The sequence below is a fragment of the Gymnoscopelus microlampas genome, assembly GCF_963454915.1.
Source record: "Gymnoscopelus microlampas genome assembly, chromosome: 10".
NCBI lineage: Eukaryota > Metazoa > Chordata > Actinopteri > Myctophiformes > Myctophidae > Gymnoscopelus > Gymnoscopelus microlampas.
Window position 1 is genome coordinate 50327612 of NC_139947.1, and position 19105 is coordinate 50346716.

The following is a 19105-nucleotide window of genomic DNA, read 5'->3' on the forward strand; positions in this document are numbered from 1 at the left end:
TCTGAATTGATCAAAGCCGCATTGGGGGTCCAGAGGTCCTTTTTGTTCCAAATCAGAAACTTAAGTTTGAAATCTGAAACGTTTCTTATCACAGTGATTAAAAAGTGACATTTATTTTTTAATCAAATGGAAGAATACACTTTAATAATATTCTTTTTAGATTATGCCTTTTTATTTACTGAATTTGCGGTAGAATTGACCACATGCTTTTGGAAATATTACATGCGTTCTTTATAATGCCTCCTCTCTCTCTGTCTTTGAAAACTAGCTGAAGGTCTGCCTTGTAGTTTTGTGTTAAGTTTTATTTCATTTAAGGAGGAGTTCAACCAGAAAATGACTTATTTTCTATCAATTACGATAGAAAATAAGTAGTTATTTGGGTGAACTACTCATTTGCGGAGGAGGTGCATCAATATGTTTGTAAGTGTGAACATGAATCATATGTTCTATTAAAACATTCAGACTTTTTTTTTTACATGGTTTGGGGAAATTACTACTGTCAGAAATAAGCTTTGGAATGTTGAGTGTGAATATGGGGATTAAGTAAAGGATTATGATAAGAAATGTACCTTTTTTAATTTTGCCATATGACTTGTACAAAGCAGTTAGCATTTAATTTGTTTTTGCCGCATGTAAAATGTTTATTGTAATTTTATATGGGTGAATCAGCCATGCTTGTTTATTTTGTCTGGGAATTTTGTTTTTTCTTTTTTTTTTAATACCTGCTGCTAGATGTCCATCCTTCATTTACTACAAGGTTTTATTGTCTTTATAGATATTCATAATGGATATATTGATAGCCAGAAAGCTCACATCTCTTTTATTATTCAAAGTTTATAAGATCAAAATTTGCAAATATTGAAATAAATATGACTTTTGTGAACCATATACCAATGTTGTTGTTCTATTTTTAGGTGAGTGAACTTCTCAGGGCCATAGAAACCCACTGCGGCAGTCAGAGTGCTGACAGGTAGTTGTCATGCAAATTATGTAAATTTGTGCTTGGCATTGTACTTCAAAGTTGTCTCCACAAGTTGTACTTGTCTGACTTGTTTCCCCTAAACGCTCACGCACACAGTCTTAACCCTTCTCCTTCATACAGGAGTTTCTCTGGCGTTGGTCACTACATGGATTTATACTATATAGGCCATTTACTGTAACTACTGAAACTATTACGGTAACTAGAGTTTAAAAACTCATTTTTAATTACAGCGTGCTCCGAATGGCAAACGGGCACATATCAAACAGTAAACATTTGTTTAATGATCCATATACGGACGTTTTCACTCCTAATGGATCTCCAAGACCGGATACTACTAAAGTTTTCACTCCTAATGGATCTCCAAGACCAGAGGAGGATCAAACCCTGCTGCTGTGGTCCAGGTCAGTGTGGTTTTTTAATATAGAAGTCTCTCCAAGCGTCAAATGATGCAACAGAACAAGCTTTATTCCAAGTGTTGGCTGTGTGCCTTTTAAAAAGAGAGTTTGAATATTGTAGGCTAACATATTGTGGCTTACAGCATAAGCAATGGCACTGTCTAAATTATCGAAAACCTCCTTAAAATGTGTTTAATTTACTTAATACAGGGAGTAGTGGCTTATTGGGACAGCTAAATAAGATGTAACTTTCTAAATAATTCTGTCACCTATTGTGGACCATTTATTCAAGTAGCCTAGGCCAGTGTTTCTCAAACTTTATCATGTCAAGGACCCCCAAATGGACACTTATTAGCCCGCGGACTCCCATTTGAAAAGATATGCCAGGGACACCCATAAGCGATGACTTGAGGACAGGAAGAAGAGTACTACCAGCCAAACTAGTTTTTAGTTTGTCAACTTTAATAGTTTGCACTGTTTGTTACAGTTTCCATTAAGGTAATCTCTCAAGAACAGATTCCGACCTGCGGTGGAATCTGTCGGAGCGGTTCGTCCTAACCAGTGCGCATTGGCTACAAGTGGGCGTGCCTTCAGATCAGGAAGTGGGCCGCGCTTTACCCAATCAAATGTAGTGGGCGGGATTCACGTGTCCATCCACCATGATCCACCCTCCCCCCCTCGAAACTAGTCGAAACTAATTTAACAATAGCGTCCTCGGAGCGGACAAAACCACGGAAAGATATTCACATTTTAAATTACTCTTTCATCATAGAAACAAGTGGGCTTATAACCAAAACCATCCATGTTCTCTGGGAGAAGTGGTGTTAGTGTTCCGTGTAGAAATATTGTTAGTGGGAATGAAAACATGGTCGCACCAACCGGAAGTGATGCGCTATAGGCAGACATGAAACCGGTGTTTCCCTGCGCTCTAGTCTAACATTATACTCCTGCCAGACTCCACAGAATATCAGAAAAGCAGAGGTCGCTGTTTTTCATTTTCTGTGGGGTCTGGCTACGCGAGACTACCATTAAGGTGAACCGGTACTGTAGTCTATGTTGATGAGAAAGTCTACGTCTACGGTATGCCGATGCAGCAATGGAAAAAGACTTGAGAGTCCAAACCGATAATGATGTAGCCTACTTATGTGTGATGAGTGATTCATGAAGGGCATGGCAGGACTGAAAGGAATGCAGTGTCACAATAGTTTGTCGCAATGGTGCCTAACTTTGATCAGAGGTGAGGAGGAGTTCTGATGGTGAGGCTGTGGATCAAGGGTTTCCATGAATTATGATTGTGGAATGGCATGTTAAAATGGTTGTTGTTGACTCCATTAAATGTCTTTAAAAAGCTTTATTTTTTCAGGGAATCTTGTTGTCCTCACATGATGTAAACATGGACGAGTACGCAATGCCACAAATCTACAGGGTTTTAAGATTAGATAGTGAATATTTAAAATATGTTTTTGCATTATAATGAAACGATATTTTTTCCAAAAAAAGAGGGCCACGGACAAATGATATTTCGATATTTTGTGTATTACACATTGATCGAAATATCATTTCATTCACTTCAAAAAAGGTACATGGTGGAGCTCAAAGTGATTCATTTGAGCTTTCTTCTTCAACTGTGGTTCTCCAAGTGGGCTGTGGGGACCCCCCCACTTGTACACTCAGAGTCATGTTATGGTGGTCCTTGGAAACAAAACACAAAAAAAGAGAACCACCGGTATTGTAATGGTATAGCAGACGTGAAGTCCTCATAATAATATTTTCCCAAAGATCTTGATTTTAGAATATTTTTGAAAACCTTGTATGAGGGTCGCTGGCACAAAATATTTTTAGATGGGGTGTCTGCGGGCCAAATACATAGTAATCTGGGGGTCCTGGCACAAAATATTTTTAGATGGGGGGTCTGCGGGGAAATAAATACATAGTAATCTGGGGGTCCTGGCACAAAATATGTTTAGATGGGGGGGCCCGCAGGCCAAATACATAGTAATCTGGGGGTCCTGGCACAAAATATGTTTAGATGGGGGGGCCCGCAGGCCAAATACATAGTCATCTGGGGAGGTTTGAAAGCTTTGCGAGCCACACTGAACTAAACCCTCGGTTACTTTGTGCCCACACACAGACCGGTGGCGCGGACCTGGACCTGGATGCTGCTGCTGGGCACGTGTCTCCTCTACTGCGCCAGGATGGCACTGCCAGTCTGCGCCGTCACCATGGCCGCCACGTTCAAGTGGAGCAAGACGGAGTCCGGACTGGTCCTGGGCGGGTTCTTCTGGGGGTACTGCCTCACACAGATCCTAGGAGGACACGTCAGTGACAGGTATAGATACGCTGAATACAACAATGGTTCTCAACCCGTGGGCTGGGACCCGGCCGCGAACACTTCAGAGCAGCGGTCTTCAACGTTTTTCAGGCTAGCTGAGAGAGAGATGAAGCAGGGACCCCCTCTGTACTGTATAAAATTGTGTTGCATATTCAACTCATATTCCCTCTCCACCTATTGACCTATACCTCTTTTTTGGCTAAAGTTCTCCTTAGAAAAGGGATGCTAGGGTTCAAGTGGTTAATGTAAAAATAAATATCATATCACACAATTATTTGGCAGACCCCCTATGGCAGGGGTCTTCAACATTATCGGCCAAGGACCCCCTAGCTGTGAGAGAAATTAAGCAGGGACCCCCTACTCTATATTGTATAAAATTGTGTTACAGATTAAAGTTATTTTTTTACTTGCTCTTTCCCTCTACACCTATAGCCTCTTTGCCAAAAATAGCAGATCTACAAGCTCTCAACGCCTCGCAGCGCGAGGCGTTGAGAGCTTGTAGATCTGCTAATTTCGGCTAATGTTCCCCATCAGAAAAGGAATTCTAGGGTTCAAGTGTTTAATGTAAAAAAAAACAACTAAATCCTATCACACAAAGATTTGTCAGACCCCCTATAGTAGCTCTGAGGACCCCCTGTTGAAGATCCCTGCCCTATGGTAACACTGAGGACCCCTTACGGGTCCCAGACCCCCCCCTGTTGAAGACCCCTGCTTTAGAGATTTTCAAGTGGCCCCTGGTCCAGAAACCCTTGCCTGTACTGGACCTGTAAGCGTCCGGTTTGTTACATTTTGTACATTCTCCGACTTACAAATGTATAAATTAGCGTTACTAATTTAGACTTCGTTTTGACTGAGTTGCATTTGGATATTCAATGATGTAAAGGTTTAGTTCTGCTGGATGTCCTCCTTTGCTCCATCAGGTTGGGTGGAGAACGCGTCCTGTTCCTCTCCACGGTGTCCTGGGCCTCCGTCACCGCCGTTACGCCCCTGCTGGCGCGCCTGAGCTCTCATTCACTGGCCGCCATGACCATGGCCAGGTTTCTCATGGGATTATTACAAGGTAGGCACACACTAGGCACACAGCATGGGTACCTACTACCTACTATCCAGTGTTGATTTTGACGGCAAATTTTGATTTCGTTTTATTATTTCATCTGAAATGTTTTAGTTTTAGTCGAATAAATGTCATGAGATCATGGTCGACTAAATCTACAGTTGATTTAGTCGAATAAAATGTATGTTGGCGGTGCCTTGATGGCGTCGTAGCGGCTAATTTTACACTTGGTTGCATGCTGAAAATAGCCGATCTACAAGCTCACAACGCGTCACGGAACGTTGTGAGCTCGTAGATCTGCTATTGTCAGAGTGCAACACCCGAGCGCAACCAAACATAAAATGACTTGTCTTTTAGTTCTACTGGATCTCTTCTCCACTCGTCCCTCACTAACACTATATTTTAGTCTAGTTTTTTTTTGTTGAAGAAATTGTCAATATATTTAGTCTTGGTTTTTGTCATCATAGCTTAGTTTTTTATTTCGTTTTTATTTAGTCGACCAACATTTATCGTCATAGTTTCAGTCGACGAAATCAACACCGCTACCATCTATGTATGAACAAAATGTTGATTGAACTGTTCAAGTTATAAGAACATGAATAGTGCTTTTAGATCATTGGTTCTCAAAGTGGGGTCCGGGGGCCCCCAGGGTTACTTGAGGGAGTTCCAGGGGGTCCCCAGCTAAATGATAGATTAGGCACCAAATGGACCCTTATGGGTCTGTAACTCTGAGAGTGTACAAATGGAACCAAATGGACCCTAACGGGTCCATTTGGTTCCATTTGTACACTCTCAGAGTTAAATTGACATAGATTTTACAATATAAATTGCGGTCCAAGTGATAGAAATGCCATTAAATGGGGGTCTGTAGCCCTAATGCATGTCAAACTGGGGGGTCCTTGAAATTCAAATGGTTGAGAATCACTGCTAGAGCCGTAAAAAAAATCTTCTCTTATGGGGGTATCTGGCATATCTTTTCAAATGGGGGTCGGCGGGCTAATAAGTGTCAATTTGGGGGTCCTTGACATGAAAAAGTTTGAGAACCACTGTTTTAGATACCTTTTAGAGTCCCAGACTCCCACACTCTGACTGATACCGACAATAAGCCTCACCGACCTACGTACTTACTTACTTACTTACTTACTTATTTACTTACTTACTTACTTTTAGTGTAACACTAAGTGTTACAGGCTGGCGCACAGGTTAAGAACCACTGCTTTAGAAGACCTGAACAATATACTGTGTATACCTTCCTTTCCTTTGCTTTTGTAAACATAATATATGATTTCATTATGTTTTCCTATAGGTGTTTATTACCCATCCCTGGCCAGTGTTTGTTCGCAGCGTGTAAATAAAGGAGAGAGAGGCTTTTTAATGAGCACTATGAGCAGTGGCTGCCACATAGGGTAAGTTTCACACGCACGCACACACACACGCATGCACACACAGGTTTTTTTAGCAGCTTGCTTTTTTTTTTAGCTTGCTTTAGCAAAGCTGCTCTATAAACGGGCCGCGATAAAGGGGCGGAGAATTGGGTGGGCACTTCCATTCATATTTATACCCCTACCCAGGAAAAGGGGGGGTGGCTGTGAAAAGGGGGTGTGCCTGTAAAAAAAAGGATCTACTTGTTGTTACAGAACCTTGCTGATGGGGGGTCTGGGTTCTCTCATGTTGTTACAGAACCTTGCTGAATGGGGGGTCTGGGTTCTCTCATGTTGTTACAGAACCTTGCTGATGGGGGGCCTGGGTTCTGTCATGCTGGAGCGGTACGGCTGGGAGAGTGTGTTCTACGGCACCGGTCTGCTGGCTGCTGTCTGGGCCTTCGTTGTGTGGTGGTTCCTCCTGGAAGGTACAGTATGATGTCACAACACATCACGTCATCGATGCTCCTCATCCGCGCTGTCGGGCGGAAACCTTGTATGTCCAAACAGGTTCCTTTTTTAGTATTGAAAATAGACGATCTACAAGCTCAACACACGTCCGATCTGGTATTGCATAACCGGGTGGGGGCATGCATTCCCAACATGCATTGTTCCCGACTTGTGCATCGCCGATCCGACCGATATGCCCATATATAGGCAGATATGGAGATCCGGTTGTCCAGAACCGCTGATCCGACCATATGTGGGCATGTGCTGATGGCATCAGGGATCTCCATATATATGCGTAAAAGGGACACAGGCAGACAGATACAGAGATCTCCTTATATGGGCATAAAAGTGACACGGACGGACGGCTACAACAGATATGGGTACAAGGTGTATTACAAAACCGGATGGGTCATGCGTTTGCAAACAGAACCGCCAATCTGACCGATATGCCCATATATATGGAGGTTCGGGCCGCTATGCCGCCCTCACACCTACGTTGCACCGCCAAGCCGCCTGATGCCATGAGGACACGTCAAGGTTAGACCACACAGTCCATATTTGGGCCTAGCTGCATTGGGAACTCCTTATTTGGTTACGGCTGAGTCATGGTGACATGAGCGTGACATCACAGGTCATGCTCATAGCGCAGCACCGAGTGCCCGCTATGAGCTTGTAGATCTGCTATTTTTGAATAGCCAAAGTATAAAATATGGCTTAAAAGGTTCAAATGATTGTGACGCTATATTAACTAATTTTGCTGGGGACCCCCTGGTACCCCCCCAAGGACCCCTGGGGGTCCCTGGACCCCACTTTGAGAACCAATAATCTATTACTTTCCACATACCTCTGACTTTGTGTCTCTCCTCCACCATTGCCCAAATATGGCGTTCCACACTTGCATCATCAATATCTCTGTCTATTATGTCTGTCCTCCACTGTTGGCCAAATATGGAGTTCCACACTGATGTCATTATTATTATGATGTCATTATTACATATATAGGATATGGAGTAGGCCTGTGGAGTCCCACACACAGTGACGTCATTATAATTCTAGTTTCAGAGAAACCAAAACAAGAACACAACACTATCTTTCCACAGGTAGGAGGCAATAAAGAACTCTTACATCTACAGAGTGTGATTTGAACAAATAAATACAACTTTAGTGAACATTCTAAAAGAGTGTTACCACAACTGAGTGTTTGTAGCGTCACTCAGAGCCTAAATGTCCTCACAGTCTTCTTCAGAAGAGGGTTTTTCCTGTTCTCTGTGTCGTGGCAGATTTAAACCTCCCGTTCTGTCATGTAGCCACAGCTTCTGTAAAGCCTGTCTGCAGAAATGTCGCACACATAAGAAAAAAATGGAATGTCCACTTTGTAAGAAAACATATAAAAGAAAATCTCCGTCCCGTAACCCGGCCCCAAAGAACCTGTGTGACACCTTCATACAGGAGAAACGTCCGAAAATGGATCCCAAGGAGTCGGCCGAGGAGTCACTGAAGCTCTTACAGAAGAAACTGAAGGTCTTTGATAAAGTTAAAACAAACTGTGACCAAACGGCGGAACACATTAAGGTCCAGACCCAGAACACAGAGAGGAAGATTAAGGGGCAGTTTAAGAAGCTTCATCAGTTTCTACAAGAGGAAGAGGAGGCTAGGATCACTGCACTGAGGGAGGAAGAGTCGATAAAGAGTCGGATGATGAAGGAGAAGATTGACGATCTGAACAGAGAGATATCAGCGCTTTCGAACACTATCAGAGCCATAGAGGAGGAGCTGAGAGCTGAACGCGTCACACAGAACTACAAGACCACGATAGAAAGAGTCCAGCTCACACTGCAGGACCCACAGCTGGTCTCGGGAGCACCGATAGACGAGGCCAAACACCTGGGCAACCTGGCCTTCAGCGTCTGGCACAAGATGAAGAACGTGGTCTCCTACACTCCGGTCATCCTGGACCCCAACACCGTCCATCCGAGACGGATCCTGTCCGGCGATCTGACCAGTGTGAGGCGTGGAGAAGAGGAACATCCGCTTCCCGACAACCCCGAGAGGTTCGACTGGTGGTACAGAGTCCTGGGTTCTGAGGGCTTCAACTCAGGGTCTCACCCCGGCTGGGACGTGGAGGTCGGAGACGTCGCAAGCTGGACCCTGGGTGTGTTAGCAGAGTCTTTCCAGAGGAAGGGACATTACCAGGGACAAAGACTGGGTCAGTGCTGGTGTATACATTTATATGACGGTGAATACACAGCAGGCTCCAGAGAGTCAGCCACTGTTCTCTCAGTGAAACGGAAACCCCGGAGGATCAGAGTCCAGCTGAACTGGAACAGAGGAAAGCTGTCCTTCTCTGATCCTGACACTGACACACACCTGCACACCTTCACACACACTTTCACTGACACACTCTTTCCGTACATTTATAATGGTGATGATACGCTCCCTCTTAGGATGTTACCAAGGAAGATCAGTGTGATTAAACATGTTTAGTTATACTGATCTACTCTAGAACGATGCAAGATGGGGATGCGTGCCCCGCCCCCACATGTTGTACTCGTTGTACCCAGTGTGGAACCCACTACCATAGTACTTAGAAACTAGTCTATGACATCACTACTATGATGCCATATTGCCCTCTCCCCACCCACCCACACACACACACACACACACACACACACACACACACACACACACACACACACACACACACACACACACACACACACACACACACACACACACACACACACACACGCACACACACACACGGCCTGGGTATTGCCTACAACCTCACGATACAATATGTATCACGATGCAGAGGCCTCGATATGATACGAAAGCGATACACATTGATTTAGAATTATGAGCAGAATTTACTACAAGAGCTCTTCTTTATTATTCTAACAGCGGCAAATATTGCACAAAAACATTTAAATTTGCCACAGGCATCTGTAAAGTAAGAGTTCCTATTAATAAATGCAATTAAAATAGTATTTTTTTTTTACTTAAAATGGCCTTTTCTGTTGTCTCTTGTATTTTGAGTGTTTTGTTGCAAACAATACATTTGCAAAGACATGTGGCATCATGGGTAATGTTTGTTTATTCTTCAAAACGGTATACGAACGACAATACTACATAATAAAAGTATCCAACAGACAGGTCATGACACACACAGACAGACAGACAGACAGACAGACAGACAAAGATTTTGTGCATAGCTACACAACACCATTACAACATCAACACAAATACACATCAACGCAACATCAGAACACGGCTACACTAGTCTACGCAACACGAGACAAAATTAACTACACATGACAACATCAACACAAATACACAATAACACATATACACAACAACAACAACACAACATCAACAGAAGAACTATACAATGCCATCAACATCAGCACAAATACTCATCAGCAGAATCATTTGTATTAAAATTGATTTTTCTATTTATACACAATAAAACTGATTAGTTTGATTGCCGCCACAGTTGTAACCCAGCGGTTCTCAACCTTTTGGGGATCATGGCCCACGTGTTGTTTATTTTAATGATCAATCAATCCATTGTGTTTGACATAAAAAAAAAGAAAAGGTTATTATCTATGAAATCTTTTTGCCAGTTATTTGGGGGCCACTAGCAACATCCTCACAGCCCACCGTTGAGAACCGCTGTTTTCAGGCCACGACCCCCCAAAATAAACCTATTTGAACTGGGGACCCCCTAGCCTTTGACGGAGTGAGGTTAGGGACCCCCCACCCTGACAAGCACTTAGAATTGTAGGAGTTGAGGCATTGCATTTAGTTTGACTCGGTTCCACAGATAAATATTGTGAAAATAGAAGATCTACAAGCTCGCAACACGAGGCGTTGTGAACTTGTAGATTTTTTTTGCCTCTTTCTTATATTATTTGAAAATTTGGTCAAAATTTGACCAGTTTTTATAGTATCGTTTTTTGATTACTTTTGATGCAGTAATGGTCATTTTTTTTCTTTCTTTCTTTTGTTTGAGGTCTTAAAAGTCCTTAAATTGTCACTTCACTGTCGTCCCCTGGGGACCCCCCCCCCCCCAAGTCATGTGGGGACCCCCAGGTTGAGAACCGCTGGTCTAACGTTCAGTGATGTGATGTGTGTCGCTGTGTTACAGGTCAGGTCATCCCCACCAACCAGCTGAAACAGATGCTGAGCAGCCAGGGTTCCAGCTGCAGTTTATCCAGGGTTACCTGGCTGGGCCTTCTTAAACAGCCCTCTGTGTGGTACAGTACAACCATAATGTCTTGTAGATCTGCTATTTTTTTAAATTTATGTACAATTTATACATTTGAAAACTTGTGAAATGAGACTTTCTACTTTTGAACTTCTACTACTTTTGAGACCTGAAGCTGATTCTACATGTCTCCTAAATCCCAACAGTATTCTGAAAAAAACGTATGTTTCTATATCAGTGGTGCTCAATCTTTTTCATGTCAAGGACCCCCAAAATTATATGTATTTGGCCCCGGACCCCCATCAACATATTTTGTTCCAGGGACCCCCCAGAAGCAAAGATTTGAGTTAAAAATGTTCGCTTTAAAAATATATATATTCAAAGATTTGCACACATTTTCAAGATTTTTCAAAAATAGCAGATCTACAAGCTCGTAGCGCGGCACTCGGTGCCGCGCTATGAGCTTGTATATCTGCTATTTTTGAATAGCCCAAAGTGTAAAATAATGCCTTTTTAGCTCAAATCTAAAAATGACACAGTTCCAGGTCTTAATGGGTTAAGTCAATTTTGAATTCTGGACTTTTACTTGTAACAGGGTATCTCTCTTATACATGGGTTCCATTAACATTGTTCTCTCTCTTCTCTCTCAGTGCCATGGTTTTCACTCACATGTGCTACAGCAGCACCTCATACACCCTGCTGTCATGGCTGCCAACATACTTCAAAGACACATTCCCACATGCCATGGTATTATTCATGTGTTTCTTTTGTTTACACATATTTCTTCCTGTACAGTATGTTGAGACACGTCATGTTTTCCATCAATGTTTGTATTTAAATTGTTGTGTCTTTGAAGTCATAGTTTTAGTTTAGTTTGTATTAGTGTTTTTAGTTTTTATTGTAATTTATGTCATTTAAAAAACGTATTTCACAGTTAAAGCTGGCACAGCTAAAATATGTAAGATAGATTTCTTATCCACCCAAAATAGGCTACTAGACTAACAAATTAAAACTAATTAGGACATATTCTCTATGCTTTTAGTTTGTTTCGTAAACATTCTTTGGTGAATATGTAGTTTTAGTGTTCATTTTAGTAACTAAAACTAACACTAAAACGTATAGCTAACTAAGAGTTAGTTAACTACAGTAAGCTTGCTTCCTGTGCTCCTTCCAGGGATGGGTTTTTAACGTGGTTCCCTGGTTAGTCGCTGTCCCCTCTGCTCTGGTAGCTGGATGTCTTTCAGATTCCCTCATCAGCCGAGGTACCTTCATAGTCCTTGTGTTTATGAATGTGTTGAAGTACATTTAATTTGACTTGTGTATGTATATGTATGCGTTTAAGAACATTTGCCTTGTGTTTATGGATCTGTTTAAGTACATTTTAGGTGGCAGAACATGTTGATGACATTGCTTTCTTTCTGTAGGATACAGCATAGTATCTGTAAGGAAAACCATGCAGGTAAGTGCATGATAAGTAATATATCAATTACATCACATCACAAAAATGGGAGTTTTTCCTTTTTTTGTTGGCCCAATGGTTACACTGTACAATACATGCTTACATTTCTCTCTCTCTCTCTCTCTCTCTCTCTCTCTCTCTCTCTCTCTCTCAGTTGTTTTCCATGGGTGTGTCCAGTATATTCATCCTGCTCCTCTGCAGACCGCTGTCCTTCTCCTCTGCCCTGGCCCTGGTCTCTGCCGCCGTGGGCTTACGTACCTTCAACAGCGGGTAAGTTCATAAAAACAATGTGTTAATAACATGCGTTCAATGTGTGCATATCTTTGAATATATATTATATGGGGGTCCGCAGCCAAATACATATAATTTTGGGGGTCCTTGACATGAAAAGGTTTGAGAACCATATTATAGCAACATAAGTTTAACAAAAAACTGTTAGGATTTAGAAGACATTTGTTGAATCCCCCAGAAGCAAATATTTGAGTTACAAATGTTTGCTTAAAAAAAAAAAAAAAAAAAAAAAATATATATATATATATATATATATATATATATATATATATATATATATATATATATATATATATAATTGCTTTCTTAGGGTGGGATGTCAGGTCTCTTCTCTAAAAGTGTCTTGAGACAACTTGTTGTGATTTGACACTTTAATAAAATTGAATTGAATTGAATTGAATTGAAAGCAAACATTTGTAACTCAAATCTTGAAACTTTTTTCAAATCTTTGAATATATTATATTATGTATTGTATATTATATATTATATATTATATATTATATATTATATATTATATATTATATATTATATATTATATATTATATATTATATATTATATTCAAAGATTTGAAAGAAGTTTCCCGATTTTTCAAAAATAGCAGATCTACAAGCTCATAGCGCCCCCTAGCTTTGGATGCAAGCAAACTTTATTATCTGACCATATTCAACATATAATATCGTCACTGTCGGAGGGAAACCTGTTATGTCCGTTTTGTATTATTATTTTCAAACCATTTTAAAATAGTGAACATGTGAGCTTGTACATCTGCTATTTTCACTCCTTCTGTGCGACACTCTTGTACAACGAACAACTTGTTCTTGTTCTGCAACTTTCTAAGTTGTTTCTCTTGTTCTACAACTTGTTCTGCCCGACAACAACGATATTCAACATGCAACTTCTCATAAACATAACTCTGTGTGTGTGTGTGTGTATGTGCGTGTGTGTGTGTGTGTGTGTGTGTGTGTGTGTGTGTGTGTGTGTGTGTGTGCGTGTGTGTGTTTCAGTGGTGTGACTGTGAACGTCCATGACATTGCTCCTTCACACGCGGGGGCTCTTTATGGTGAGTGCCAACTGGAACGCATCTGTGTCACCTTTTCATTTGAGCTAAAAAGCATTATTTTACACTTTGGGCTATTCAAAAATAGCAGATATACAAGCTCATGGCGCGGCACCGAGTGCCGCGCTATGAGCTTGTAGATCTGCTATTTTTGAAAAGTCGTGAAAATGTGTGCTAATCTTTGAATATATATTGTTTAAAGCTAACATTTTAAAATATTTTCATTGCTTCTGGGGGGTCCCTGGAACTACATATTATGAGATGGGCGTCGACGGCCAAATACATATAATTTTGGGGGTCCTTGACATGAAAAAGTTTGAGAACCACTGCTGTAGAAACATACGTTTTTCAGAAAACTGTTTTTGGATTTAGAAGACATTAAAGGGGAAATCCACCCATTTTCAATATTTAACTATGTCATTAATATAGCATAAAGGAGTTGTGTGGAAATAAGAAAAAAGTTCCCCCCTTTCTGTGTTGCCTTGAACTGGAGGATTGATTGTGGGTTTAACATTGCAAATTACAACATGATGACTCATCATGTTGTAATTTGCAATGTTAAATGTTAAGACCTTTTTACAGGTCTTAAAGGGCTAATTATTGTAAAGAAAGAGAACGTCCGCACACCGTCTTAATGCTCCCAAAACTATTTATTAATAGAGCGGTGGTTAAAAACTAGGTTTCGGCCTCTGCGGCCTTCGTCAGGTATACCTGACCCTACTTTTACTTTACTGGAGTAGTTCCAATTTTCAGCACTTTTACTTCTACTCCACTACATCTCAGAGGCAAATGTTATACTTTTACTCCACACTTTTACTCCACTACAATTATTTGAAAACTTTAGTTACTAGTTACTTTGCAGATATAAATGATTACATTATAAAACATACATTAAACAGTTTAGCCCTATTTTATACATTTGAAGATAGCCGATCTACAAGCTCACAAGGCGTCGCATCGCGACACATTGTGAGCTTTTTAAATACAGGACAGAACATTCTGCATACTGATTACTTTTACTTTTGGTACTTTAAGTACATTTTGATGCCAATACTTTTATACTTTTACTCAAGTAAATTCTGAATTCCGGACTTCTATTTGTAACAGAGTCTTTCTACATGGCAGAGAATGCAGACAGTATTGATACTTTTACTTAAGTAAAATATTCAAGTACTTTTTCCACCACTGGATATTTATCTCATCCATTTTACATTAAACTGGACTGTTAGTATGTGATTATTATGTAATTATTATCCTACTTCCCAGGGAGAGAGAAAAAAACAATGTTTTATAGATGTCAGGCTCCTCTCATGGCCCTGCCATGTTATGTATTCATGATTAATGATCTTTGTGGGGTTCTCTCTCTTAATTGGATACAGTTGGTATCCCAAACTGAAAATCTATGTTCTGTTTACTAAAGAGCTGGAGAGATTGGGACACCCCTGTTACTGAACAATCACTTTTAAAAAAATCACCTCAATCACCATCTATTTTTTATGTTTCTTCTTTTTTGCTACAGGTTTTATGAATATGTGCGGTGCTTTCATGGGTAAGTATCACATTAGGTCCATTACACCATTGGTTCTCAAAGTGGGGTCCGGGGACCCCCAGGGGTACTTGAGGGGGTTCCAGGGGGTACCCAGCAAAATGTGTAAATATAGCATCAGAATAATTATGACCTTTTATACTTTGGCTATTCAAAAATAGCAGATCTACAAGCTCATAGCGCGGCACCGAGTGCCGCACTATGAGCTTGTAGATCTGCTATTTTTGAAAAATCGTGAACATTTTTGCAAATCTTTTGAATATATATTTTTTAAAGCGAACATTTGTAACTCAAATCTTTGCTTCTGGGGGTCCCTGGAACAACATATTTTGAGATGGGGGTCCGCGACCAAATACATATCATTTTGGGGGTCCTTGACATGAAAAGGTTTGAGAACCACTGCATTACACATTGCCTGTAAGATATGGCCTATTGTGGCAAAACTGATAACTCTGGTAGAGGTTTTACACATGAGGAATAAAATAGAAAACCATTTGATGGGAAAGCACCAATGAATGAAAACCAAATTCCATATGTAGACCTGCGTATATACTTCGTCGTACAAAAAATAGCGAAAATAGCAGTTCTACAAGATAAGATGAGGTCAAATAAAAGTCTAATAAAAATAACTCACAACACGTTGCAATGGGACATGTAATGAGCTTGTAGATCTGCTATTTTCGCTTTTCGTTTTGTATACATTTGCCCACACAAGGTTTGGCAGAGTTAAAGGTGTGTTGTGTGTTTTTCAGGCCTGCTGTTAGTGTCGTTCTCTGGCTATGTGAACGAGGTGACCCTGTCCTGGGCCAACGTGTTCTCCATCATCGTTCTGGTCAACGTCGCCGGCCTGGGGGTCTTCCTGGTATATGGAGACGCCCGGCGTGTGGACAAGGACCAGCGGAACACCGTGACACGCGTCTGAACAACACTGGCTTTGACGAGTCTGACTGACACTGGTGTTTATTTATTTATTATGAATATATACTGAACTATAGTATATACTGTGAGAGCCAACCCCAGGCACCGCTACAGGAGAGGAAGGAGGTGTGCCACCTACGTAGACACCAGTGGTGTAAAGTAACTAAGTACATTTACTCAAGTACTGTACTTAAGTACAATTTGGAGGTATTTTGATAATGAGTAATGAGAATAATGAGTACCTCCCACTTTTGGTACTGTAAGTACATTTTTATACCAATACTTGTAACAGAGTATTTCCTACATTGCAGTATTGATAGCAAAGACCAAAATCTTGGTCTATAAAGCTGTGGTGCTCCCCACTCTCCTGTATGGATGAGAAGCTTGGACCACATACAGCAGGCACCTAAAGGCACTTGAGGCATACCATCAGAGATGCCTCCGAAAATCCTCAGGATCAGCTGGGAGGATCGGCGCACCAACACCAGCGTCCTGGAGGAGGCTGACATTCCCACCATCACTGCCACCATTGCCCAAAACCAGCTCAGATGGACTGGCCATGTTATCCGCATGCCTGACTCTCGCCTCCCAAAACAAGTCCTCTATTCCCAACTTGTTAAAGGGAAACGGGCCCCTGGAGGCCAAAAGAAGAGGTACAAAGATAACTTAAAAATAAATCTAAAGAAGTGCCACATAGACCTAAAAGCTTGGGAAGACATGGCAACAGACAGGGCGACCTGGAGAAACCTTGTCCGTGAGGGTGCTGCACTATATAATGATGACCTCCGCCATGCTGCACAAGACAAGCGCAGACTCAGGAAGGAGAGAGCAACCACCAAACAGCTCCAACCCAAACCCACCACCACTACATTCCCCTGTCCACACTGCACAAGAATAATCGGGTCCAGAATCGGCCTCTATGCCCACCTGAAGACCCACAAGGACCAAGAGGGAGGACAGTCATACTCGACTACGAGTGACCGCCGATGATGATATATTATATATATGATGGTACATGTAAAACATGGTAATGCTGGTACTGTATATTGTAGCCTATCAAACTGTCAATATGATTTATGAATGTTTTTTTTATCCTCAGCAATTATTTATTATAATAATTAATGGATGTTATTACAAGAACAACTACTGATGGTAAAGAACGTATTATGAGGTTTGAAAACATTCAGGAGGTCAGAACTAATTTGAGATTTTTCAATTTGTAAATGCAATTTAAATGAAATAAATAAATATTTATACATATATTTACACATCAAGTTACATATTAATATATGAGACCTTCTTCTATATGAGATGTTTAGTTTATAATTTATTATAACATAATTTATTTCTATTTTATTTTCTCTTTATATTTTCTTTTTGTTTGCAAAGATATACAGAATACCGTTGCTGTCAGGCAGAAACCTTGTATCTCCATATTTCAACTTTTTATGTTTTTTGGTGGATTAATACCCGTCCTTCATCACACAAGTGTCTCACTAAAGTAGTGAAACGCGCCCTCCGTCTTGACTCACCACTACCTTTACAATGTTTTTTATTTTATTTGGTACTGTAAGTATATCTTGATGCCAATTTTGTACTTTTAATCAAGTAAACAAATGTTTTTTCAACATTGTGGTATTGTTATAAATTATTCCACCAGTGAATAGTGGACAGACAAGTAGGGTTGGGGTCCTTTTTGAACGATTCCTTATTAATTTTCCGATTCCTTAACAGTTCCCTTTAACCATTCCTACATTTTAAAAAAATGCATTCTTCATCAACATTTTTGCATGGCCTACAGCAGGGGTCTTCAACAGGGGGTCCGGGACCCCTAGGGGGTCCTCAGAGTTACAAAAGGGGGTCCGCCAAATCTTTGTGTGGTAGGATTTTTTATTTTACCTTAACCACTTGAACCCTAGCATCCCTTTTCTGAGGAGAACTTTAGCCAAAAATAGCCGATCTACAAGCTCACAACGCCTCGCGCTGCGAGGCGTTGTGAGCTTGTAGATCTGCTATTTTTGGCAAAGAGCTAAAAAAGAGCAGACCACGTAAACAACAAATTTTGAATCTGAAATACAATTTTATACGATATAGAGGGGGGTCCATCTCTCTCTCAGCTAGGGGGTCCTTGGCCTGAAAACGTTGAAGACCCCTGGCCTACAGCATTGCACACATATTGTTGTAGTGGTTCTCAAAGTGAGGTCCAGGGACCCTGTGGGGTTACTTGAGGGGTTCCAAATGGACTCTGTACAGGTCTGTAACTCTGAGAACCAAATGGACCCCTTCCAATTGTACACTCTCTCAGAGTTATGGTGGTCCTTGAAACGGAAACCGCAAACGGTTCCAAATGTGATGGAACCGATTCTGATTCAATGTTGGATCCGCCTCCTCCGGTTCCTGGGGCCTATTTCACGAAAGCAGAATTAGGGGTTAAGCCTGGATTTAACACCATCTCTTTATTTAGCCAGGATTAGCAATGAATCGGTTTCATGAAAGCTGAATTATCTTGCCAGATTAGTTTAGCCAGAGCACCCTGGATAAGTTTATCCATGACTCGATTTCACGAAAGAAAATTTACGCAATCCTACCTTAGTTACCATGGCAATTTAGCTGTGAAGTTAGCCTGGTAGGGAGCAGGCTAACAGCCAAGCTTACTTAATCCAGTGCCTTGTTCTTCAAGTTTTTCCACAGTTAATTCAACACATGTGTTTGTATATGGACTCATTTCAATGACCCTGCATTCAAATAAAATGAAATAAATACAGTAAGATATAATCAATTGAATTATATTACTGAAATAGAGTGTGACCATGAATCATAATTGTTTCACAATGACTCATGTGATATGTCATTGTCACTCTGTTAACACTATAGTTCATATTGTTGTTAGATGTTTGATAATATATTACAGATTTTGACCACTCTTGACCATGCTGGGGGTCCCCCCCAGGACATTTTTTAACAGAGTAGATGTCATTTCCAGTATTCTGGT

General features: G+C 40.9%; 1 protein-coding gene across 1 annotated transcript; it reads left to right on the forward strand.

Moving 5' to 3' along the window:
• Positions 1-1116: 1116 nt before the first annotated feature.
• LOC311053453 (voltage-gated purine nucleotide uniporter SLC17A9-like) lies at positions 1117-17639 on the forward strand. Its single transcript, XM_084068987.1, has 13 exons — positions 1117-1383; positions 3509-3706; positions 4630-4769; positions 6070-6169; positions 6488-6612; positions 10782-10890; positions 11492-11588; positions 12016-12103; positions 12266-12300; positions 12455-12570; positions 13597-13652; positions 15169-15198; positions 15948-17639. The coding sequence occupies exons 1-13, from the start codon at positions 1223-1225 to the stop codon at positions 16115-16117; spliced, it is 1425 nt and encodes a 474-aa protein (XP_083925113.1). The 5' UTR covers positions 1117-1222; the 3' UTR covers positions 16118-17639.
• The last annotated feature ends 1466 nt before the right edge of the window (positions 17640-19105 follow it).